The sequence below is a fragment of the Genypterus blacodes genome, unplaced genomic scaffold (genome assembly GCF_046128005.1).
Source record: "Genypterus blacodes isolate CSIRO-AG114 ecotype Tasmania unplaced genomic scaffold, CSIRO-AGI_Gbla_v1 ptg000044l_1, whole genome shotgun sequence".
Classification (NCBI taxonomy): domain Eukaryota; kingdom Metazoa; phylum Chordata; class Actinopteri; order Ophidiiformes; family Ophidiidae; genus Genypterus; species Genypterus blacodes.
Window position 1 is genome coordinate 2,553,293 of NW_027466857.1, and position 26,840 is coordinate 2,580,132.

The 26,840-nt window shown below is 42.2% G+C and overlaps 1 protein-coding gene across 1 annotated transcript; it reads left to right on the forward strand.

The window, feature by feature from the left end:
• Positions 1 to 247: 247 nt before the first annotated feature.
• ankrd50 (ankyrin repeat domain 50) lies at positions 248 to 26,840 on the forward strand. Its single transcript, XM_076149055.1, has 5 exons — positions 248 to 431; positions 1,521 to 2,639; positions 12,825 to 13,057; positions 21,259 to 24,773; positions 25,087 to 26,840. Exons 2-4 carry the CDS (start codon positions 2,134 to 2,136, stop codon positions 24,768 to 24,770), a joined length of 4,251 nt encoding a protein of 1,416 aa, XP_076005170.1. The 5' UTR covers positions 248 to 431; positions 1,521 to 2,133; the 3' UTR covers positions 24,771 to 24,773; positions 25,087 to 26,840.

The window sequence follows — 26,840 nt, forward strand, 5'->3', positions numbered from 1 at the left end:
ATGTAGACACGTGTAGAAACAAAGGCTTCCAAATTAACACTTGTAGAAATTAAAATTAAAATAGCAACATGGGAATCTGAATAATGTGACACATTAATGGTTTGTTTACGCCTGGTACACTGGAATAATGGCGATAGGAGGGTAAAACTCCAGCTCCCAGCAGGCTTTGCGCGGCTGCTTGCTTTGCCGTGCATGCATCGAGAGAATCGACTGTTTGGAGGCGGAGAGTCAGTCGGCTTGTGGAGCAGGAGGAGCCGACACCGACTGAACAGACCGACGCAAAGACGGAGATAAATGCTGACTAAACGCCGAAATTTTGGCTTTGAATTATGCCGAGTGGTTTATCTGAAGCTGTGATTTCATTTTGGAAATAAAGGGTTTTCTACACGGATACTGCAACCCCAAAAAGCACCAAGAGGAATCGGCAAGAGGTGAGGGGAAAATCGTTTGGGGCAGCGAGAGACGTTTGAAACTGTCGAAAATGAGAGGAAACGCTCCACATTTGGCTTAATTGAAGTTTACGGAACAGTTTGGAGGGACTGCATCGGCCATATTGAACATGTAGCCTTGCGTTTTTTTAATGCATGCATTTTTTGGCCATTCTTGACGGGGCTCTAAAAGCCCCAGAGGTGTAAATTGTATCCCATCTGAAGTGGGTGAGGTTTGGTTTGTGTGGCCATACAAAAGACTGATTCGTGTCATTTGTCGCCTACTGCCTCAAACAAAAAACTGACCCTTGGCTTATTCGCCGTCTATTTTCACTGCTTTCAGTTGGAGGTAATTGAGCACCTTTTGAAAAACACAGAGGTAGAAATGGATCGCAGCCTCGTCTTGTTATTTGGCAGCGGTACAAAGTAACCAAGAGCGTTATTCCTTGGCTGGAGAGGCTGGGGGATATTTGCATTTGGTTCAGGATGTGACTAACTGCACTGGAAGGTGATGGAGCGGTAAACAAAATGATAATTTAGCTCTTAATACATATCAGTGAATATCGAAAGGCGTCAGAAATCACCTGTAAGCCTTTAAAAACCTAGTCGCTCCACTGATTATGAAATGTGATAGAGATGCACGGTTTTGACATCTAAAGAAGCTGATAAACTGATCTATAGCTTGGGTTTCCTTTTCACTACATCCCTCCCTGTAAATGACCTTTTAACTGGAGGAAGGGGGTCCTCATTTGGACTTTTCCCCCCCCATTAGCCCAGGACGGATGTGGACTGTTTGGGATTTAAAGCCACATAGGAAGGAAGAGGGATCAGGGGGTAAACTAGACCCCTGCCAAGAATGTAGTGAGTAGTATGAGATGTAAGTGCACCTCAACTGGATTTACCCACCATTATACCTGTGGAATGTCTTTGTAGGATGTCAGGAATCGCTGTAATGTCAAATTCCTATCTTGCGACTACCTAGCAGTGAGGAATTGTTGCAGACAAATAATGGTTTAAGAATGCTTTAGAATACAGCATAATGTGTTTCTTTTTTGTCCTAATTATGCTTTTGTTTCTTCCTATTTTTTCCAGGGATAGAGCCAGGCTGACAGTGTTATTGGAGAAATTGACTCTGCCCTGGCAGTCTCTTCCGTGTTAATGTAATGGAAACGCACTTTGGTCACCCCTGTTAGCATCTGAAATGCATCAGCCGAAATATATCGGTAACTCCCATGGCTAATTGTATCAAGCAGTGGTTTAAGTTTGCCAGCGAATTCACTCAAAAGTCGGGTGCCCTGCCATGCCCAGCGCCATGCTAAAGCAACACGCTCATAATAACAAGGAGGACTCGGTTCAACCAATGGGAAAGCTGTGGAAAAAGTTGGTGGAAAATCTATGGTTTGAGCCTCAATTTTAACTTCCCTTTTTTATTTTGACCTAGATATTCTTCAGCTCACCATAGCTCAGCTCTTTTGCTTGCCATCTCTGCATCTCTCATCCTCTCTCAACTTCCATAAGAGAGTTGCATCCTGGCATAAACACAGAGTGCATCTTAACTACAGTCTGCTTTCTGAGAGGCACATTTGGAGCCAACATAATGGATGTTCCAATCTACAGCTGGCTTTTGTTGGAGTTGAAAATATGAGGGCCACGATGACGGGACCCCTATGAAGAGGAATAGGTGGAACAGCAGCACTAGATCAAAATGGCCCAAACCAGTTTGCTGCAGGGGAAGCGCTTTTACTGCCGGGAGTGGGTCTTCCATAAGATCCAGCATTGCCTCCAGGAGAAAACCAACAGCCTCACTGGAGTGAACAGCACTCTCAGCAAACAGCCCCCACTGGTGCCCGCTGGGGGTGCGTCCAATCCTGGCAGCTTGACAACAGGCTCGGTGAAGGGAGGTACATCCTGGGGGGTGTTGCTGGTGGGGGGGCCGGGCAGCGGGAAGACTGCTCTGTGTACGGAGCTCTTGTGGCCCACCTCAGCCCAGGGCACCCACCGGGGTCTGCATCAGCAGAGCTTGGCTTTCCACTTCTGCCGGGCGGACGATTCAGACACGCTGTGTGTTGGCGGGTTCATCCGCGGTCTGGTGGCTCAGATCTGTCACAGTGGGCTTTTGCCAGGATACGAGGAGAAGGTGCGTGACCCGGCTGTACAGAGCTCGCTGCAGCCTGGCGAATGTGAGCGGAACCCCACAGAGGCGTTTAAAAGGTACAGGAAAAGTTTCTTTTTTGCTTTCTATTTATTTAGCTACACCTCGTCTGATTGTTTCTTCACAATTTCCGATCAGATGAGGGAGGAAGTAATGCATGAATTCATCAGGTGTATTATTTTGTGCAATAACGCCTGCTTAATCTTTCCCCTCAATGACATGTGCATATATGTTGCATGATCTATCATAAAAACACAGCAAGTTCACCTGTGCACTGCCTTCTGGTGGTTCCTTGTAATACTGTAAATATAGGAGTTTTCTTTGACTAGAATGTAAATGCATAGCCAACCCCTCCCCCTGCTTTTCCCTCTCCACCTCCTGACCCTGATGCACCCCTCCCCCTTCTTTTTTTTTTCTTTTTTTTACTGCTCACACTCATTGCATAGCTCTGCCTCAGCAGCCTCTGGACTTATTTGATGTCATGGTTTTGTTGGTTTTCCCCCCTGGTGTGGCATGTGGGATGGGACAGTCCCTGTTCGGCTTCTCATTCAAGAGAGGTCAGATATTTTTAAGTTTCAGTGAAGCGCGGGTGGTCATTGATGCATCAGGAAAGAGCTTTGATCTCAGACTGACTCATTGACTGACTGGCTGACCTGAGTGACTACACTGCAGAGCCATGAATGCACACGTGAAACTGAAGTACAGTAGGTTTGTGGACTTGGAGGGCCCTGCCCGGGCATGTAACATGATCAAGACGGACTGTTATTGTAGGCAGAGGCTTTAAAAGGAGCTGCGTGTGAGTGTGTGCGACTTGTCTACACAGTGTAGGTCAGGCAGTGTATGCAACACTGACTGGAATGCAGCACTGAACACACACACTTCTTGTCTGGCCATCTGGTGACGCTTATTGCACCATCTCAACATCACACACGGGAAAAAGTAGGTCAAACGTTCAGGAAGGTAAATCATTTTTAAATGCTCACCAGAGTCAACAGCTCAGCCCATGCTTTGTTTTCATTTTTTCACATTCTCTTTCCCAAGGAAGTGCGCGCTCTTGTCATCTGCTCATAATCACGCAGGCAGGCACTACAGACTTACTTTTACTGCTGCTTGACCCGCTCAGATAAAAAAGCCACGTTATCAAAACGACATAACACAGATCAAATCCAGCAGGGACAGACTTCTCACTTCAGATCGGTTGAGTCATATTTGTTCTATCCTTCCGAGTGAAACAAATATTCCGCATGCGTCTGCGGACAACACAGACACGAGGCTTCTCATCACAGCTTGTTTGGTTTGTGAATTGAATAAGCACTTCAGTGAACGCTTATCCACATCTCAGGTGTACGGGCATCCTTGGCACTGTAGCGCACATACAGTATAATCTGCCAGCTCCCTCCTGTTGTGAATACTATCTGGTTTCAGGAAGCCATGATTGTTTGCTTTATCTGGTAGAGATGTTTAAGATATAAAAAACAGCACAAATGGAAGGATGTAAAACTTCCTTTTTAGGAAATCTGCATAAAGTGACAGTGGTTTGCGCAGACACACATTTGTTTTTCAAATTCTTTGTGTACAGTTATTCACCTTGTGGACTTTCTAATATATGTGATTAAGCAACAAGTCACACACAGTTTATTCAGCTAATGACAAAATCCTTTGAATTCCATCCATGTGTGGCTCACTCCACATTTTTGCCTTAATGGGTGCACAAACAAAAAAGGCAGTGTAGTGTCACAAAACTGTAATACATACCATGTACACAAAACTGAACATAATAAGCTTTACGTGGGTGTATTCTGGGGATTTTATGTTGGATTGTAAAGGTATAGTTTGTAAACTACAGTTTAGTTAGTTATCAGTTGGAGGGTTCACTCACCACTCACTTCGCTGTTCTGATGCCCAATGTTCATAAATTTATGTTCGTATTAGTGTATTTGTTCAGACAACACATTTTATGTGTATGAGCTTGGGCTTTGCTGGGCTTTGAGTCATTCCTGTCACTGGTATCTGAAGGATTTTGGTCGGGTTATCACCAAGGTTTTTGCCAGACAAAACCAAAGCACCTGCTTCTTTATAACTTATTGATTATATGTATCAAAGGCCAATGCTACTTTTTGTGCGGAGTCCTGCTTAAATGAATTAGACTTTTATTTGAAAATGCCTTGCTTTCTCCCCACTGGACAAAAGAACACTCTTCAAATAGGTGGAATTAACACAGTCATGTGGGTCAAACTAAAGGCTATGGGGCTTTTTGCTGAACAGGCAGACTGCTTTTAGTCTAGGTGCGACTTAATGGGATCTGTTGTCGGGCTGTTCTCTCCTGAGTTAGGTTGAATTGCAGCTGGATATGTTTCTTTGTAAAGGGCACACATTTCAGAAATGATGAATGAGCATGGCTGGAGTTTGGAATAGGGACTGAAGTTTCTTGGCAGTGTTTTTTTTCCCCTCAGCTTTTTCTGCTGGAGAAACTGACGACCTAGCTTGGATATTTCCTACAGTATAATAAATACAGTTATCTTGCGTCTGTATCATACACTCTTTTTTTAAGTGCATAATATAGTGACAATGCATGGTAAATGTTAAAGTAAAGGACTGTTGACATTGATCTAAAGAAACACAGGATTAAGCCTAATATAATGGCCTCCAGTGAGCATTCATGTACAGGAGGGCGTGACTGTCTTACTGCTTTACTTTTATGTTGTACCGTTTGAAAGCTGAAAGCAAGTTATTGTCTTCTGCTAATCTAGGATATGGTGACCCGCAGCGCCATAGATAAACAAATACAAAGAGGTTTATGTGGAGGTTTTGACACGTTGTTCCTCCAAATCGTTGCCTTAAAGAGAGAAACCCTTTTTTCATTTTTAATGAATGTTTACCAGTAGAAAAATTCATCTTAGCCGAAAAGCACAGACAAAGGAAATGTGTAGGTCATCTGTCTCTTTCTGTAATTTTGAACATTAGCTTAACTACTTCCACCTCATGTAACATCAGCCTAATCAAAAGTGTGTCATTATAGTGCTTTGATGACAGGAAGGCGGAGGCCGGGGAGCGGCGTAGGTTTCTCATGTTGACTTTTCGACTGCACATCGGGCGGCCCTTCTTATTTGGGTTAAGGGACTTGAGGAGAAAATAAAAGTTCCCTGTGCCTTTCATGTGGTGCACTGATGTGGAAGACCATCTACAGATTAGGGCCCACATTTAAAACACAAAAAAAGGGTCCCGGTGTGACACATCAACTCCATTTGAGCTGATGAGAAAGAAACAGCAGCACTGCCGGAGCAGGAGCGATGACTCAGCAATCTGAAGCCAGCCTCTGTCTCTACACTGTGGTAAATGGTTTGTGTTTGTGTGAATAGCATCGGCGTGTAGATGAGCCTGCATGTGTGTGTGTGTGTGTGGGCATGCATAACTCAATTGTGTTTAACCAAACTCTTTTAGCCAAGCTCATATCTTGTTGGTGTTGCTGAGGGGCAACTTGTTGAGATGACCTGAAAACTGCAGTAGTTTGCTGAAGTACATGCAGTTTTACTGTGCACTGATCAAGGTCTCAGTATGCTTCAGATGTTTGCTGAGAGGGTCTCACACACCCTCGTCAGCTGTAGAATTGAGGGGCGTAACTTTCCAAAACAAACAAACCAACAGTAAGGCTCACTTCATTCAGCGATTGGTCAGGTGTGTTGACGTCTGGAATAGGTAGGTCTCTCTGAAGCTCTTTCTTTCCATCTTTCCATCATGCACCTCTCCGTCATTGTCTCCATCTTCAACCCTGTGCTACGCCATCAATACGAGCAGAGACAGCGATCTTCTTTTGAAATCTTCACACACCGTTTTGTTCTTGCAAATCTGGTGAACTGCAGTTGAGTGTAAATGTGAGCAGTATACTGTACAGCTCAGCCGGCATTGGGAGACATTAGACTTCTATCTGTGCAACTTAGAATCCAGGGAATCTGTGTGTGTCTCCCACCAGGAGGGTTGTGTGGCTATTTTGGACAAAAACAACAGAATCTGGCAATGCTTTTATTCTATCCTGGGATATATTGTGGTATTGCAGGGGAGGATTGACTCATAGCAAATCATAGAAACACATGTTTTGTACATTCCAGTAAAAATAATCTCGGGAAGATTGAGTGCAACTGTTGTTCAAATCATAGTAATAATCATTATAAAGCCGTACAGGTCCAGAAAATGATACTGATACTGTTTCAACACATTTCACCATGTTTTCTTACCTGCAATAATTTTCAGTTCGTAGATATAGGAAAGTCACTTACACCAGCCCTCATTCAACAAAGTCATTAGTTATTATATTAGTTGTTATATTAGAAGGATAAATGTGAGTTCTTGGTCGTCATCACACTCAGTGTCTGCACAAGCCAGGATGTTTATGTATTGAGGTAAATCTTGCCCTTAATTCGGAAATCTTCAGTCCGAGACCGAACTGCCCCCCAAAAAAAGCCGCAGAAATGAATGATTAATTTCAGTTTGGCTTAATTTAGTAATAGTTTCTTGAGAATTGAATGTGTGGAGCTTGGACAAACCTGGAATAGGTTTACCTGAGAGAAGTTGAGGTTGATGTACTGATGTGCTGAAGTAACGTGTGTGCCTTTCACAAAAATACAACACTTGGTTGCAAACATTTAAGCAAACTGTTGTGGTCCCAGGACTGTTTGTTTACACATACACACGTGGACAGATATGTGCCCACACTTGTGTATGTGAAAGCAGGCAAAAAGGTAGAGCAGAGTGGTGAGTCTGTAGCAGTGCTGTGGGGGGTGGGGGGGTAGGAAGGGATGAAATTTCAGATTCCTCTGACTGTATTGATAGCTGGCCAAGAATGCACACCTTGTCTGGGCTGGGAAGAGCTCCGGGCATTTGGAATAGTTTTCTGTGGTATGTGTGTTGGCCGAAAAAGTGTGCAGTGTGTTTACACTTTTGCATATCATTAGCCGGCCTCATTATAGGGGTAAACGCATGCCATTGATGTTGAAGAAACCACTTCTATTTTTCACGGGGACACTTTCTCTTTAGCAGTGTTTTTTGCATCCTATTTATTAAGCTGACAGGTAAACCTAGAGAGCATTTAAAGTATTGCTCTGGTGATTTTACAAAAGTTCATGATTTTCAGCTTAAAGTCTTTAACTACTACTGGCATCTAACACAAGTTTAGTCTATGACATTTTACCCTGAGACATCTGTATTTGTAATATGTTTTACAAGGCATTAGCGTCATTATAGCATAACATAGTTCTATTCGGGGGACCAAAAGATCGCCTTTCGTTGTGGCGTTTCTCTTATCTTTGCACCATTGCAATTATAGCACAGGGCTCTATAGGAATCCTTTCTAAGGCTTATGGATCTGGTTAGTGAACACCAGTATCTTCAGATTGCTGTTCAGACATAAGTTACATGCAAATCACGAAATGAAGTAAAATCATTGGAATATCACCTAAATTAGAAAGTGAAGCCAGAATTACAGCGAGTCATTCAATGGTTGGTGAGAGAGTTTGATTAGTAATAGAGGATACTCACACAAGCAACCTTTGCTTTTAGCCTCTACAAAAACAATGTGATCACTGTACCCAGTTCCATGACGTAGAGTTTAGGCTCCAAAACATCATAAGACTGATTTTGACGAAGAACAAACCACAAGCTATCAGCTATTTACTTTTTATCCAGATTTTGTCAGTTTAAAGACATCTGTAACTGTAGCTTTTAGAGGGAGGATCTGGGGCTTTCATTCAGTTGGAAAATGTTATTTGTGTGCAATACACTCAGTCGCTCTTCATTTACCCCTGAACCAAGCTGACTCCTGAACTCAGTCAGTCAGTCAGACAGCTGGAGGTATCTGTCTTCTTGTGATCCTGGACGGCATTGATTGTGCAAATCCATTAAGCTCTGATCAAATTTTCTCTGCTTTAAGCGTGTCTACCACTTTTTTATTACCTGGTGGAGCATGTATTGTTTCATGTGGTAGCTTGCGAAAATTGCCTGTTACAACCGCGCTGATTCGGCTGAGCGTCTGAAAGAGAAAGTGTCAAAAGAGCCATTTTCATCCATTTTGGCCCAAAGAATCTGTCTTTATATATAATATATATATATATGTATATCTAGGTAAAGCAAAATAATGAAGGTAACGCAGCCTATTAAGTCGAAATTAGGATATTAACATTACTAATCGTAGTAAATGACCATTCAATAAAATGTTTTACCACATGACTACTTGCAGTGGGCTATACATGATTATATGGTACTTTAAATCAAAGAAATCTCTACAAAATAGTTGTTATTTTTGTTGGGGGATGCAATTGCCAACAAAACTGAACAATTGTGAAGTGGAGAAGTTCTATTCCATTGTTCCGTCAGAGTTCAGATACCTGCACAGCAGCTCTGTCTGTTCAATATCATTCACATCCTCATCACAGGCAACTAAGTATACTGGAGCTGAATTGATGTCCTCGATTTGCTGACTGTTGATGTGCGTTGCCATGGTTAGGGCCCTGTCTTTGTTGGTTTGCGGGGAGAGGCATATCTGTAATATTCTGAGCTATTTCAGTTTTGTTTTTGTCTGAGAATAGACACACTGATATTTTAATGAACGACTGTTTGGAGAATACGTTTGGAGATTCAATGTATAAAAGATAAATAATTGTCATCCTGACCTAGAAGACGGCACAGCGGTGATGTTGGCTGTAGGCTGCATCATTTCATACCAGTGGAGACCTTAATAAACTCCTTAAACAGGATTTGGGGTAGTTTGAGCTTAACTTTGAGTGTAATTATTTGTAGTGAATGCATTTTCTGTAGTTTTCTTCAAATAAATGTTGTTGCAATGACTGTTTCTGTAGTTTTGAAGGGTAACCAATTCACTGCAGCAAGGCTGTTTTGAGTGCTTTCATCTCATTGAAAGGTTATGAAAAGGTGTGAGCACAAATGAATATGAATACGTGATGAGATGTTACATAATTGTAATTTTTCTCCGGAAATACCATCTGCAACATCTTAAACGCTTGAAAGAAAAAGCAAACCTGAGCTTCCCCTGTTTTGCATGTTCTGTAAAACAGTCTCAGAATTAGTTTTTGTCCAATCAGGTGAGGCTTATTATGAGATAATGGCCATTTAAGTGGGCAATAAAAGCATATGGCCGATGCCTGTGCCGCCACCATTCAGAGCGCTTGCAGCATAAGTCACTCATATTGTCGTCGTCGGCACGATTGCTTTGAAGAAGATGAGTGCTGTTGTGTTATGGATAATGAACCAATGGCATAGGAAACTTTGAGGAATGAATCCGTAGCTCTCTCTCTCTCACTCACTCTATATCCCTGTATCAGGCTGTACAGGAGTCAGCCGCTGTCTCACAGCTCTGTGCTTCCTATGTCCTTCTGGCTAAGCAAACACGATGAGCAGGCTCCCTCCAAATTGACTCCACACTAAATGAAGGAATGGGGTTTCTTGTAATGAAAAGGCATTGCTGGTTTTCCACTGATAGTCGTGGAAATGCTTTGTCAGGATCACTGTATTGTAATTTGTCTGCAGCTGAAAAGTCTGCTGACCCACTTACTGTTCTTTCCTTTAAAGGTGCTGTATTGAGTTTTCTTGTGAACAACCCCCAAAACTAAGTTTGCATAATCGGCGCTTCCTTCATTCTAACAAGCACGTTTGATGTATTTCCTTTCCTCCAAAACTTTATCCAAAGTTTTTTGAACTTGGATACAGACATCCCTAATTCCTTCCTTGTGTTCGTCTCCAATTTATTGGCGCGGATGTGGAATTGTGTGAAACAGCTGTTCTTACCTCTGTCCTCAACATCATACATGTTCAGTCAGAATCTTGGTTTAAATAACTAACTAATTGACCAACACATACATCAGCGAAGTTTGATATGCAAGCTGAACTAGTGTTGTTCATGTGCTGCTTGTTTAAGGAAAACTACCGCAGGAGTGACATTTCCCCTGCTAGCATAACTGATACATATTGTCAGATTTTGCACATACAATTGTCTGCCCTGTCACACAAATGTGTCATGTCTGTCCTGTGTCCATGGAGTTCATGGTGGAATTAATACAAACAACATGACCCCCTTAAAATGTCATTACTAGTTAAAAGTAACAGCCAGGGTTGGGTGTTATATTTGAGCCACTCATCTCTTGAGCTTCAACTGTGTAAGTTGTGTGTGTGTGTGTGTGCGCGGCATGGATTTCAGGTTATGCGCCTCCTTTATAAAATGAGCTGTGTAAATTTGTTAGATGTTGGCTAGTTGCCCAGTGCTGCTCTGTCAACCTGGGACATCTCGACTAAACGTCACAGTGAAAGCTTCATTTTGCACGCGGCAATGTTAACGGCAGTGGCCACAGTCGTGAATGCAGCATGACAGATGGTGAGTGCATTAGATGCATATCAGTCCACCGCCACGTTACTCTCCTTGTCTTATACAGCATTTGGCATTGACTTGGGCATCTGTTGAGGACTTGAGTAAGAACTTAAGTAGTTTATACTGAGGTCCAAGACCTCGGTGTGTGGCTAAATAACTTGTAATTTATTGGCACAGGTATGGTACAGGTCAGCACGGAAAACTAAATCAGCTTTACCCGCTCCCGTTTCTCTGCCTGTCCCGTATCCCACAGAGTTTTTGTCTCTAGCTCTTGTCTTTTGACTGTCGACACTCTGAAAGTAGCTGAATTGTAAGAGAAGAATGGCTCTTTGTGTTCCCTGCTTGCTGTCACTGTGGATTTGATTGTTTCAGTAGGCAACATGGCCACACACACACACACACACACACACACACACACACACACACACACACACACACACACACACACACACACACACACACACACACACACACACACACTGGATGGACATTCCTTTTGGCAAGTCTCCCAGATGGTGCTGCAGGTTTAGTGTGGACTGCAGCCATCAGAGACTGGTGACTCTTTCTGAAAGAGTGAGTGACGTCACAGTGGATCATGCAGGCTGAATCATGACTTTTCTAATGGGACCATGAATTGCTAGAGAAAAGTTGTGTTTTCCGAGGTGTGAATGTATCTTGCTGTATTTTAACCCTACATAGGAGCCAGTTTGCTCCAAACATTTTATTGTATTTGTTATATTACTATTTTCTTTGAAGGGAAATCATTTTCTGACCTCTTTTGTGTGTCCTACTTTGAATTTTGAACTTTGAATTTAAAGAGCTCCGACCGCCACCCTGCTTTGTGCTTACGTATAATAATGCAGGTGCAATATTTAAACATAAAACTGCAAATGGTAAAATAAGAATCGTTTTTGGTGCCTTAGGGTTTGTGACCGGCTGTTGAGCATCCAAACAGAGCCTCATTACAACAGTATTTTAGTGTTTTATGACGATGCTTACAAGTAATGTCAAGTCTATTAAGGATGAGGGGTAGTTAGACAATCCCATTATCTGCAAGGTCAGTGATTTTTACCTCCACCATGGATTGGGTCGTGTTCACAGCCATGTCTGTACCGTCAGCCGAATTTCTCAAAAAGTAGCAGTCAGATTTAAATGAAAACTTGTAGATAAGTTGGACTTAGTTCAAATAAGACTTTATAACGTCACATTTTCACAAACAAACATCTCACGGATGATTTAAAACTGCCGGTGGTAACCATTTGTTCTTAAAGCCTCAATACAGGCCGTCTGACTTGATCGAGCCTCTGTGTTGTGATGCAGCGCTTCGTTTAAAGGTTGAATCAGAATCAGAATTTAAATCAATGACATGTATTGATGTATTTTCATCACTGAATACTACAGGGTGGATTGTATTGCTTGTTCATGTTCAGAGAGATTTGTATAGATTTGTTTTCTCCATTCAATGGTATTTTCAAACATTTCAGGTACCTAGGCTTATACGTAGTATTTGATTTGAACAGAAAAGAGATAAGATAAAGTAACTGGTTCTTCACTGGTTATATCTGTGTGCTCAAACCATCTACAGTGGGCCTGATAATGGATGCAATTTGGACTGGTTAGACATGTATTTAAACGCCTACAGTTTTCCCAATCGAGACTGATGAAGTGAGATAAGGTATGACTCAAAGCAAATGATCTGTTCTTAGAGTGGCATAGCAGTGACACATGCATGAGTCTAATGTTTGAGCAGCATTTCAAGTTGAGGCTGTTTGGAAACAAAAATGGCGCCCTTTGACTCCGACCATAGGAAATCAATTGCAGCCAGTAACATAAATACATGACCGACTTTCCCCTCTCTCTCTCCCTCTCTCAGATGTATCCTCTTACCACTCCTAAGTCTGAAGCCTCCTCAGCAGGCTCTCTTCCTGCTGGTGGACTCCATTGATGAAGGCTGTCAGCTGGGCGAGAGCGAGCAGAGATCCTCCCCTGGCTCCCCCAGGACCATCGCTGAGCTCCTGGCCAGTCATCATGAGTTCCTGCCTCCCTGGCTGCTGCTCATCTGTTCTGCACGCAGACAGAATAAAGCCATCACCAAACTATTCACAGGTAATTAATCTGGATTTGGTCTGGAGCTAATTCCATTGTTGGTGTTGGTGCTAATTAAGGTCATCAGGCTCTGAGTGAAGCTGTAATTTCCCTGTTGATGCTCGGTGCTATATACAGTCTTTTTTTCCCATTCGGTATATTATTTTCAAGGCAACTGTGATACCTCGATGTAGAGACGGTATGATATATGAGACAATATTTGCACTTGTCAGTAATGTAATGCTCCAATGCTCGTTTCCTCTCAATTGAAGCCATTTTTTTTTAAATATGATCAATTTTGCTCGTATATGCTATTACAAACAAAGCCTGCGGCACCGTTCCTTTTTCTGCCACGGCTGCTCCATCGCTGTAAACGCAAAAGGTTTTCCAACAGATGCCCAAAAAGATTAGGGTCACTGCTGCAGAGTTTCCAAAATATTGCAGTGCTTCCTGGGTGTGCTACGACACAACAAACTAGCTGCTATTATCTCCTTTTCAGGCCACCAGGCTGCTCTGTGGCGACGCGACGGCATATAACATTAATCGAGGCGCTGTCTGGGTGGCTCCTCTGCTGGCTCTGTTGTGTGTACCTGTCTACCGTTCTGAAACCACCAAATGTGGGAGCTCGTCATGCCCATGGCCTTACAGGTCTACTCTGTCTGTATCTATAATACCTTGGGATGCTGCACTGCAGTAACATGATTCTAAACATGGTGGAGAAACCTACTGGCCTTTCCCCCGTGAGGTGATGCCCTTTGGTATGTGGCATGCCCCTGCTGAGATTTTATAGACTTGAGATTTTTTCACTATTATTTCTTTCAAGGCTGCGCTACAGAGCAAGACTTGTCAGCTTTTACTTTAATTGAAGGGTGTTTTAACTAGATCTTAATTTGACTTGAGGTAAAATAAATGCTGTGGAATTCCTGGTACGTTTTTGGCTGGATTTGCTGCAGGGGTCCAGGTTTTTTTTTTTTCAACTAAAGCACTGCCTCTTCACTAGCATGCCTAGGATAACTTTGCAAGTACCTGATTCCAGCGTTCCTTGTCTGGACATCCCCCCTCTGAGGCCAAAATGGTTCCAGACCTTCCTACTGCGGCATCTTGATGGCAAATAATGGGTTGTTGGATTTGATGGCTAATAAAACTTTGGCATGCTTGACTGAGTACTTCCTGATCCAGGTGAATGGAAGCATGTGGCGGTAAGGCTACATGAGGTCATCAGGAGGTCATCCAAGGTAATGATAAATAAAAACAGGTGAGGGCAAAGGAAAAGGAAACAGAGATGCAATCTTCAATGAGGCAGGACTTCACAGGCCTATGAGAGATTACCACTGCCGTGAGGAATAAAAGCTGGCATCTCCAAAGGACCATTAGGAATGTAGAAGATTTTTTTAGGAAACAACACATTGGGTATAGAATTTTACATATATATGGAGTTCTTTGGTAGTTATAGGTCATGAATCATATTAACCACATACGACATTTTTGTATTGAAGTTCAAAAAAGAAGAAGTCGCTATGTGGTACAAAGACTATCAGAGTATGAGGGCCACTTTTAAATAAGGAAATAAGACAGATTTCAAGAATAAAGCTGAACATTTTTAGGAAAAAGGTTTAAATGTTTTGAGAAGTTGTACTGTATTGAGAAAAAAATGTAAGGAGAGTGAAATGGTTAATGTCTAGAGAGAAAAAAAGCGTGTGTTGTGTGCATGTGAGGAAACTAGAGAGAGTCTGTCAGCCTGTGCGTCAAAATGTAGGACTTGGAGGGTCGGCAGAAGTTATACTTTAGTTTAAGTACGAGCGCGGTAAAGTGGTTGTGCTGGGGCTCGGCTGTTTTCTTTGACTTACTACTGGTATCATTTAACGTTTTGACTTTTTCCTCAGTCATTTCAATTTTTCCCACAAACTACTGGTTGTAGAAGCCCTTGTTTTTTATTGTTTTGGCAGTAAAACATTTATTAAATGGAGAGTTTGTTTTATCGTATGTTAATGTACTGTTGGTCCTGTGTGTATATTTCTGGCTCTAGTTCCCTTTTGGAATTTGTTAATCTTGGTTGAATTTTCCAGTCATCTGTGCAGCTGTGCTCTATCAAGAAGCTCCATGATGTATTACGACAGCTAACTTAGAGTAGATATCCATGATTGGAGGCACGATACAGTACACATATGGCCAGGTGCATTGCCTTATGAGTCAATCTCTTGTCACCCTCCCCATGAGCTCCATTCATTCAAGAACACAAAACACGACAACTTTCAGTTGTTGGTTCAAGATATAATAGTCTGTGTTGATCTGGCATTTTTCTCCATACATCATGATTTGACGGATGTATACGTTTCCAGCGAGGCGGTTTCTTTGCTCTTTTAGTCTATGGACTCTCTTAAGTGTGTGAAATGTATTCGTGTTTACTCCTGCACTCATGCATGCGCTCACGTGCACACTCAAACACAGCCCTGTCCAGGAGTTCCAGAACAGGTTTGACGGGAAAACCGTTGCTCCCTGTTTGAAATTCGGCTAGAAGCATGTTCGGGCAAAGGCCTTTTCTTGTGCTTTGCCTCTAAGCACAGCGTAAATTAATTGTCGAACCATTATCATTTCAGGGTCTCGCCCGGTGGTGCTCACTATGTCAGGAAACCTATATTACAGGACAAATGCATACAATGTAGTTACCAAGCTAAAGTTGTAGAGTTGTATTGTAGAGCAGAGTGAAAGCCTTGGCTTAGCCTTTTCCTTTGTATGGTGAAGCCACATTTATCCATGTTAAAATAGAGAGTCTTAGCATTGTTCATTTGTTATATATTAGAAATTGGCGGGTACAGTCAAATGAAACACTGTATTTTCTGACAGTAATTAACCACACACTCTTCATACCGGTGTTGTTTGCAGACCTTTGGAGCTGACTCTCCTCCACATTAATTGTATTTAGGAAGTTGGCGCTCACGTTTTAGAGCCTGGAACCCTGCAGCTGTCGAGCAGACGTTTGCCGACCACGGGGTTTACTGAAGAGCTTGAAGAGAGGGCAACAAGGCTTGGGTTTCTGTTTTCTTTTTGGATCCCGTGACTTAAGATGGTGTCTCGTGAAGAATCCCGGTTTGATGAGATCGGCTCTCAACACGTGCATGCGTACACACACACACGCACGCACTGCCTCATTTGTCATCTGAAAAATTAATCTAGAAGGCAAACAGTCCCTCTTTTGTATGTGGGGCTCTGTCTCTTGTGGCTGGTATCCAGTTCTGTAACGAGCAGCAGCTGGCTTAGAGGCCTGTACTTGGGAGCTGCATCCCTCACCCTGATGAATGTGTCATTTGTTGCTTGTTTAGCATTCGCTTTGTTCAGACTCTATATACCATCCTCTCAAACTCTCAAATAAATAAATAACGTGCACACCGTATTTGGCTACAGCGTCTGTAAAGAGAGGGACAGAAAAGAAAATGGTTCCTGGGAGTCACGTCAACATTGAGAATCTAATATAGTAGTAATAGTAGTCTACACCTTTCAGACTATTCACTGCACTTATCATATAAATGTAATGTGGTAAAAATACAATGTGTCTGAACATACAAGTACAGTTTAATGTAGCCACAGCCCTGAAACACAGGGTGGATGTCCTCTGGCTGTTTTAGTTCTTTATTTGCACTTGTGGAGCAATAATAATGCAATGACTTCACAGTTCACATCCGAGCTTTCATGGAGTGATGTCTGCAGTGACTCAAGTGGAAATTGTAGGTCATCTTTCACCATGTACACAAAGAAAAGAAAGGGTCTTCTTGACATGTTGAGACTGGGCACTCTTCCTTGTTTGGTTTTTGTTTTTCATTCTCTTGCCCCCTACACATGCGTTTTCAAAGGATTTCTGTTACCCTGGCAGAAGCTTTGTCATGGTGGCTGCAGTCTAATGTCTCTCCTCTTCCAGCTTTCCCAGTCACTCTTATCTTTGTAATTGGTGTATCGGCATCTGCGGTATGTTTAAGAAACTGTTTATCATTAACTACAACATAGAACAGTTTTTATTTTGTTCCCCTGAGAGAAGTTATATTGGAGTTATTCCCCCAGATTTCAGCTGTATTGCTCATGCTCATTGCTCAATGCATTTTTCTCACAGAATGGAACAAATCAAAATCAAGACAAAAATTTACACTTGCATTAAACTCACTTGCTGGGTGGAAATAGGTTTTCTTTCTGGTACCTTGAAGAGTTTTTGTCACTTTTCCCCTTTAATGGCCTCCCCCCCTCCCCTCTCAGTTAGTGGGTTTCCTGTCCCAGCTGGAACAGTCCCAGAATGTCCAAAGAAGGATCAGGTCCAAAAGGAGTAGGAGGGCCAGGAAAAGACTGTGACGTCAGGAAGTTGCACATGTGGAGAGAAGATCATATCAGTCATGGCGTTTTTACCCATTAAATTGTAAATAAAACTGTTAGACACGCTTGTGCATGTGCATTAACCTGAAAGGTCGGGTTAAAGTATAGGAATTAAAGCCTCTACACCAGCCAGGTGCAACATTAATAACCCCGAGCTGGTAAAAGAAAACGAGGGGTGGAAAGTGAAGAATGCTTAGCAGCTGGCATGATGGCTGACTGAAATCAGTCAATCTTATTTTCTTTACTGTCTTGCTGAAAAACCCCATCCACTCAGAAATCAGCTTCTTCTGGTTACCTTTCTGACATGTTTGATTATGAGCAGTGTTACTAGATATTTTCACACCAGGAGGAAGACACAGATCTTCCCTGAAATCTAAGTTGGTGATATGTGCATATGAGCATCGTCAAAGTAGTTCAGAACGTGCAGATGTATAGTATAGGTGTTTTGTCCGGACCTTTTTGTGGATTAAAGGGCATAATCAGCATCTGTTATATGACTGACATGTAGTTCCATGTGGAAAAAAAGTGGAAGTGACTCTGCATGCATGGAGTCACAGCAATTTGCAGTGTTCTGTCAGGCAAAGATAGCTTTATGCTGTCCCATATTTGTGGAAAAGGACCATAAAAAGGCTTGTTTAGATGTGGACACCGTCCCCAATCTGAGTAAATGACAGCCTTTCAGACTGGGCCACAGCACTTTGGACGTCAAAAAAATGTGCCCCCTTTTTGTAAATATACACCTTAGACCAATGATCTCACTTATAAAAGATCATTTTTGGGCACATTTGTCAAACAGTGATAACAGATAACTTCCAGCTTTGTCTTTGAAGTTTCAGCTCAAAGAGAAGTGAATGTATTTAGTTTTTAAGGGAATAGGGATCCCTTTAATGTTACCATATCTAAAGGAATGTACTCAGTATCCTGCCAGAATAAGTAATCTGGCCTTTTTTTATAGGAAAGCTTTTAAAATGTTTTTTTTTTAGTGGTTTTCAAAGGTAGCACTGCTTGAGTGTTTTTACTTGGCAACCGTGTGCAAGTCTTCCCAAGCACCTACCTGCTGTGATGTCTATCAGTTCATATAGACAGAAATAAGTGTGTGAATAGAGGGTGGAAAAGCCACACAGTCACACAAAACTATGGGATTCAAAAATTCTATTACTTTTTCACATAGGGTCAGGTTGGTTTGGATAGCTTTTTTCCCTTAAAAAATGAAATTATCATTCAAAAACTGCTTTTTGTATTGACCCAGGTTATCTTTGTCTGATATTACAATTTGTTTGATAATCTGAAACGATTAGGTGTGTCAAAAAAGCAAAAACAGAAGAAATCTGTAAGGCGGCAGATACCTTTTCACAGCACAACAAGGAAGTAGCCTTGATCGTTTTTTTACCTGAATGTAATTCATTTCTCTTTTGATTCTAGTTAAAATTGTCGATATGGATAAAAGCATTTTCAACTTCTCTGACAACTACACATAACCCCTTATTTCTTAGGGGTCAAATTCTTAATAAATCTTTTTAGTTTTATAGCATGTAACTGATTCTTATTTGTTGCATTGAAACAAAGGGATATATTTACATTTGACAAGAGTAAAGCAAAAACGAGTAAAAGAGGACTATGAGGCTCTGTATGTGTGTTCCTCAGACAGGCTCTGAAGATGATGATAAAGGTAAAGCTTTCCTCCCTGTGTTTTTGTGGGATTGGTTGTCCAAACTTACAGTCTCTGCTTTGGAACTCTGGCTGTGTTTTTCAGTGTTTATTTGAATTTTGTATCGAGCTCACACAATAGCCACGACTACAGGTGGGTTGTCATCACTCTTCCAGGTGTGGTCACCACCAGCCCTCTGCGGAATAACCTTTCACTGCCTTTTCTACCTACACAGTACCAGTCATTGCCTCAGGCTTGGTGATTCAGAGTGTGCACTTGGAAAAGGTAGATTATATAATCAGAAAGTTAGAGATGTGTTGGTGGTGGTGCTCACTTTTGTGTTCATTCTTTAAAACCAAATGGACATTCAGCACTTGCACTGGTACTAATACATAGCCCATTCATTGCAAAAGTACTATTGACAACTACATGTATTAATGTTGGTTGAAGGGTAATATACTCCACTGAACTAGTGAACTCTCTTCACTTTCCAAAGCACTTAGAGCTTCGATTATATCTAAAACTAAACTCAAGCGGAGGTACAAAGTTGTTGCTACACAAGATCAACACCTTGAATGTAAGGCCTAAACAAATCAGTCAGCCATCCAACAAGTGTAGTGGAACAGAAAGTGCAGAAACTAAATTGGAGTAAAGTCTTAACATAAATTCATTAAGTACATAATTATACTAAATATTTGCACTTATTTTATATTAGCACTGTATATCTAATTTTCTTCACACTATTGTACTGCTGGGAATTAGATATGGAAGTACTGTAACAGGCTCCTTTTCCCATAGTAGGAAGCCTGTTAGTCATTGAGAAATATGTCAATAACACTGAGAGAGCATCTGCTGACATTTTTCTCATTCTAGTAAGCGTGAGAACCATGGGAACTGTAAATAAGAGTATGCAAAAATGCTCCCCTTAGCCTTGGGCTACAGACTGCAGAGACTCTGAACAGATTGTTTTAACATGGATAAAAGTTCACTTCATGCCCATTACCTAAGACCATTACAGGGCTGTTTTTCCACATCTCAGAGAGCAATTCCCATTAAAGGTAATTCATTAAAACCCTTGGTGATAACTTAGTATTTTCAGCAAGGTTTCTAACGGTCTGTGCTGGGATCATGTAGTATGATAATGAGTGAGACAGGGGAGAGGTGTTTTACAGGCCATTGATGTGCTACAGGCTGGGAAATTATGTTTCCCTTGTTCTTCTGCATTTAAAATCTTGTACATCTGCAGCCGGTACCACAGCTTAAGCCCTGGTAATTCACGATCACCTTTTTTCAGTCAAAAAAGTATTTCCCTCAAGAACAGTGTTTCTGTTTGATTCTGCAGAGATAATCCAGTGTTTCCTTCTTTACTACGGAGCAGCATGTTACTAAGTCTTTTAACATTTTCACAGTTAATTTGGGAGGTACAAAAGGCATTATGTTGTTGGAGAATGATGCATACATGCTGTTAATTATTACAGTTGAATCGGGCTCTGCGTCAGGCCCAAACAGAACACAACATTACCTAGTTTCCATTGTATTGTTTATGTGCTGAACTGGTGGTAATTCCTGTTGATCATGATTGTTGCTACTGTCAGAGGGTCATGCTCTAAATTGCTCTAAAAGGTTTTTCAGTGTTGTATATTTCTGTTGAAGTAAGCATTTGACATGACAGTGTGCATACAGTTATAGGACATTTGGATACTGTTGTTTATACGGAAAGATGGGGGAAAGGTGAAAGAGAAAAGGAAAGAACGTTGTATGAGGTAAAATAGGCAATATGAAGTACAAGTAGATAGAAATAGAAACAGCAGGAAGCCACGGCCGCTGAAGGTTGTGAGAACATGGCACAGAAGTGTGGACGCAGAGTCCAGGATGGCATTAGTGATGTTGATGCGATGATCTCATAGGTACAGCTTTTACTGGATGATGTCTCTAAAAGGTTTTAATTTACCAATACGACTTAGTTGTTAATTATTCTTTGCCGTAGGAAATTAAAGGTTGGCCTAAGCAAATGATCCAAAGGTACATGAGAAGTCTACAACTGATCGCCAAATCAGACCGCCACAGTTATTTCTACCCATTATATTCCCAAAATGGTCACTATGAGTGACCAGGTAAATTTTTTGTAATTCGTACTTATTTTAAACTTCTAGATCTCAACTACATATTGAGTTGAAATCAGACTAACCTTATGTGCTTTTTTGTCTGTTTTCTTTAGGATTCCGCAAAATCAGCCTCGATGATCTGCGCAAGGCCTACATCGTCAAGGATGTTCAACAGTACATCCTCCACAGGCTGGACCAGGAGGAGGCTCTGAGGCAGCACCTGACCAAGGAGACGGCAGAGATGCTCAACCAACTCCACATCAAAAGCAGCGGCTGCTTCCTCTACCTAGAGCGTGTGCTGGATGGCGTGGTTGAGAACTTCATCATGCTCCGGGAAATCCGGGACATACCTGGCACGCTCAATGGCCTTTACCTGTGGCTCTGCCAGAGACTATTTGTCAGAAAACAGTTTGCCAAAGTTCAGCCAATCCTTAATGTTATCCTGGCAACTTGCAGGCCACTCACAGTCAAGGAACTGTACCATGCAGTCTGGACCAAAAACATGACACTGACCATGGAAGAGTTTCAGAAAAAGATGGACATTCTCGCCAAGCTGTTGGTCAATGGCCTTGGGAGTACCAAAATCCTTTTTCACTACAGTTTTGCTGAGTGGCTATTGGATGTTAAGCATTGCACCCAGAAATACTTGTGCAACGCTGCAGAGGGACATAGGATGTTAGCAATGAGTTACACTTGTCGAGCAAAACAACTCAAACCACTCGAAGTCCAGGAATTTGCACTGCATCTTGTTAACTCCAATCTACAGATTGAGCCATTTAATCTGGCTCTTTGGATGGTTTGGAATGGAACCCCCGCTAAAGACTCTCTGACCACCTCCATACCACGAGAACAGGAGGTCCTGCAACTTCTGGTGAAAGCTGGGGCTCACGTGAACAATGAGGATGACCATGCCTCATGTATTGTGCAACAGGCCCTGGAAAGAGAGGACTCAATACGGACATTACTTGACAATGGGGCGTCTGTGAACCAGTGTGACTCCAGTGGGAGAACTCTTCTGGCCAATGCTGCATACAATGGAAACCTTGATGTAGTAAACTTGCTCATATCTAGAGGCGCAAACATGGAGCTAGAGGACAACCACGGACAAACAGCACTTACACTTGCAGCAAGACAGGGTCATACCAAAGTAGTTAACTGCCTAATCGGCTGTGAAGCCAACATAAACCACACAGATCATGACGGGTGGACCGCCCTTCGCTCAGCAGCCTGGGGTGGACATTCAGAGGTGGTATCTGCTTTGCTTTATGCTGGTGCCAAAGTGGACTGTGCTGATGCGGATGGTCGAACTGCTCTGAGAGCTGCCGCTTGGGGAGGTCATGAAGATATTGTTTTGAACCTCCTTCAGCATGGGGCTGAGGTCAACAAGGCAGACAATGAAGGAAGAACCGCTCTCATAGCCGCAGCATACATGGGACACAGAGAGATTGTTGAGCACCTGTTGGACCACGGGGCTGAAGTTAATCATGAAGATGTGGATGGGAGGACGGCCCTTTCAGTAGCTGCTCTCTGTGTACCTGCCAGCAAAGGTCATGCCTCTGTTGTGAGTCTTCTGATTGACAGGGGGGCAGAGGTTGACCACTGTGACAAAGACTGCATGACCCCTCTCCTCGTGGCAGGCTATGAAGGACACGTAGATGTAGTCGATCTGCTTTTGGAAGGTGGAGCCGACGTGGATCACACAGACAACAACGGTCGTACTCCTCTGCTCGCTGCTGCTTCGATGGGCCATGCATCTGTTGTCAACACGTTACTTTTCTGGGGGGCTGCTGTGGATAGTATTGATAGTGAGGGAAGAACTGTCCTGAGCATTGCATCTGCTCAGGGTAATGTAGAGGTGGTTCGAACTCTGCTGGACAGAGGTCTGGATGAGAATCACAGGGACGATGCAGGCTGGACCCCGCTACACATGGCTTCCTTTGAAGGTCATCGGCAAGTATGTGATGCCCTTATTGAGCAAGGTGCTCGTTGTATAGAAGTAGATAATGATGGTAGAATACCCCTCATATTATCTGCACAAGAGGGACATTATGACTGCGTGCAAATTCTTCTGGAAAACAAGTCATGCATTGACCAGAAGGGATACGATGGGAGAAATTCTCTCAGGGTGGCCGCACTAGAAGGCCACAGAGATATTGTTGAACTGCTGCTTAGCCATGGTGCTGATATAGATTACAAAGATGCAGATGGACGCCCAACGCTCTACATATTGGCACTGGAGAATCAACTGGCCATGGCAGAGTATTTCCTTGAAAATGGGGCAAATGTGGAAGCTAGTGACACTGAGGGGAGAACTGCCCTCCACGTATCCTGCTGGCAGGGGCATGTTGAAATGGTGAGACTGCTGATTAACTATAATGCTGATGTGAACGCCTGTGATAATGAGAAACGCTCTGCTCTCCAGTCTGCTGCCTGGCAAGGCCACACAAAAGTTGTACAGTTTCTGATAGAGAATGGCACACATGTGGATCATACATGCAACCAGGGTGCGACAGCACTAGGTATAGCTGCCCAGGAGGGCCACATTGATGTTGTGCAAATACTTCTTGAGAATGGCGCCGACCCTAACCATGCTGACCAGTTTGGACGCACAGCAATGAGAGTTGCAGCAAAAGGTGGCCATTCAATGATCATAAAACTTCTGGAGAAGTATGGGGCCACAACTCTCAATGGTTGCAACCCCTCCCCTGTACACACCATGGATGAAAAAACACCACTGTCCGTACCTGGTAAAATGCAATCCCTCACCATCAAATCAAGTAGCTCCGGTAGCACCGGAGCTGGAGATATGCAGTCTGGACGTGGACTAGCCAATGGACCTGTTCATGCCTTCAGTTCACCATCAGAATCTCCTGATTCTACTGTAGACAGACAAAAGTCTTCCCTTTCGAACAATTCCCTCAAGAGTTCAAAGAACTCCTCTCTGAGAACCACATCATCCACAGCCACTGCACAGACTGTACCGATTGACAGTTTCCATGGACTGACATTCACAGAACAAATCCAACAGCACTCTCTGCCTCGTAGTCGAAGCAGACAGTCTATTGTGTCCCCCTCCTCAACTACAAAGTCCATTGGTCAACAGCCTTCATCCCCATCCAGTGAGTTTGACTGGTCTCAGTTAAAACCTGGTCTCAAGTCAACAAAGGGAAGTTCAAATAGCAAAGGAGACAAGAAAAAAAACAAGAACAGCGGCTCACCGCAAGGTCAGGTTCTGGAGTACGAGATGACCCAGTTTGACAAAAAGATTGCTCTCAACAAAACTGTAGCAAACATTGCGGTGAAGGATCCCCATTGTAAGATCATGATTGGTGGTCCAATTCAGCAGGAAAGGAGACAAAGTGAAGATCAGTTTTTTATCCAACAGCAGAGTTGTTCTGACAAGAAGCGGAACGGCATCATGACCAACCCTAACTACCATCTGCATGGCAATCAGGTTTTCCTGGGTAGGGTATCAGTTCCTCGGACTCTGCAGAACAGAGGCCACCATGATGTTCTAGAGAACTATCCCATAGGGGAAACCGAGCTAAGCCTTAAACAAGCTCTGAAACTGCAGATTGAAGGATCAGACCCTGGGTTTAACTACAAAAAGGAGACTCCATTATAGCTGGTAAGAATTATTTTTCAGACTAATCCACCAGTATGTGCTCTTGTTGAAATACATTTCATCAACGCATCTGCCTCAAAGTTGAAATTTAGGTCATGGTAACAGCAAACAGGCAATGCTTTGTCTTATCTGTTCACATTTGAAAAGTCAACTAAAGAGGCTCATAATAGTTAAGTTATTAATGGATTGCACTCAACACAACTGTTATTAGTTGGACTTAATCAGTCTTGCATTTAGAAGAATGCCTCTATCAGGCTAAGCCGACTTTTCTTTTGCAAATAAATCATTAACCAAAGTCATTCCTATACATTTTCAGATGTTGAATGCCATTCGTCATGCAGACATTGGAGGGTATGTGCCAAAGCAACTGTTTTCATCTGCATTCAAAACTTTTCTTTCCAACTCATCAGTGGAAGACCTCAAAATAATACCTAGGAAAGATTGTTGATTTCTGCCTAAGGCTTATGTGAACTGATACTTCAATGTGCCTACATCTGTTACAGCCTTCTTCGTGTACTCATGCACACTTTTAATTTAATGTAATGCTATTTAATAAACAGTGTATGCACTTTTAAAAAGAGTAAAATAACGGACATGCATTTGTTCTGTTCAGTTTGTACCCCATCCATGTTTTATCAAAGTAATTGTCAGAGAAACACGCCAATGTGTTTATATTGTTTTGTATTGTTTGTTCTGTTTGCAGTTTTTTTTTTTTACACTGACAGCAATGTACCACTGAGTACATTGTCACAAACTAGAGGACATAACAGTAACTGATGCCATGGTATGAATTTACAGTAAGAGCATTGATAGTCTGCCTTTCTAGAGACCCCAAATAATCTGTGTTAACCTTGATCAGTGTGCTAAACCTATGTTGTGTGTAATATGTTAATAGCTATGGCAATTTACTTTACAAGTATATACAAGTATATTTATTTTTGGAAAAAAGCCACTTTTGCTACATTTTGTGTTCTACGCTCTACCATGGTGCTGTGTTAAGAAGTTGCCTGCAGTTATTTTGGACTCCCAATTTTGTTGGCGTTGTGTGTTATTATTACAAAATATCCAAGAAAGAGGGAGCATTCATTGAAAATGTAAAAAAAATAATTTTGTCCCTATGGGATTTTTCAGTTTGTGTGTTATATTTCTGTGTGTGCATTTAAATATTATATTTAAATAACCCATTGTGCTCAGTCAGCCAGAGGTTGGTGCTAAATGCAGCAATTTCAAGTGAAAGCAGTGATTTAAACGATTGCAATTGTCGGCAGCATTACGTGTATAACCTACTGCAATGCCAGACACAAAATCCAAGCTTCGTTTCTTTTATTATTGTCACGTGGTTAATATTTTTCAGTAGTTTCTGGTTGTTTTTTTCAGGGGCATAACAGAAAACATTGCAGAGGGGTTCAGCCATTATGACAATTCTTACATGTCAGCAACCTATTTTGAAAGCATTGTTCGAAATCCAGAGTTGTGAAGCCAAAGTTGAAGCAGCATACTCTTTTGTCCCACCTCCTCCCTGTGAGCAGTTGAATACCAGCTCGACAGGACCTAACCCCAGTGGGGATGGTTGGGTACTCGACTGTGATGCTGGGGGAACTGAAACATCTGTTTCTCATGAACTGCGTGGAGCTGCGTTAGCATTTACAGGCTGTGTCATATATTTGCAGGCTTTTCATAATGTTAACAGTGAGCTATTTTTCGCCAACAACTGGGATCGGGGTAATAGAAAACCTATCGCATGCACAAACACTTATAAGCCGTAGTGAAAGCTCTCAGCTCTTCAGTACAACAGTAGCTCATATGTATGCCATGAAGGGTCAACAGAAGGATTCGAGGCAGCACCCTAGAAGCAGTGTTGGAAGACATATAGTCTTGTTAAGCAGTTATTGCATTTGTCTTGCCTGTGTTTTGTCTGACATGTTTGATTTGACTGTCATGGATTGGATTGTAAATAGCTTACCATGTACATTCAACTTTCATTTAAAAAGAATTCCTGTATTATATGAAGTGGAATTTTCTGATGTATATTAAAGTGCTTAATAAACATATTTGCTTTACTGCTGGAAA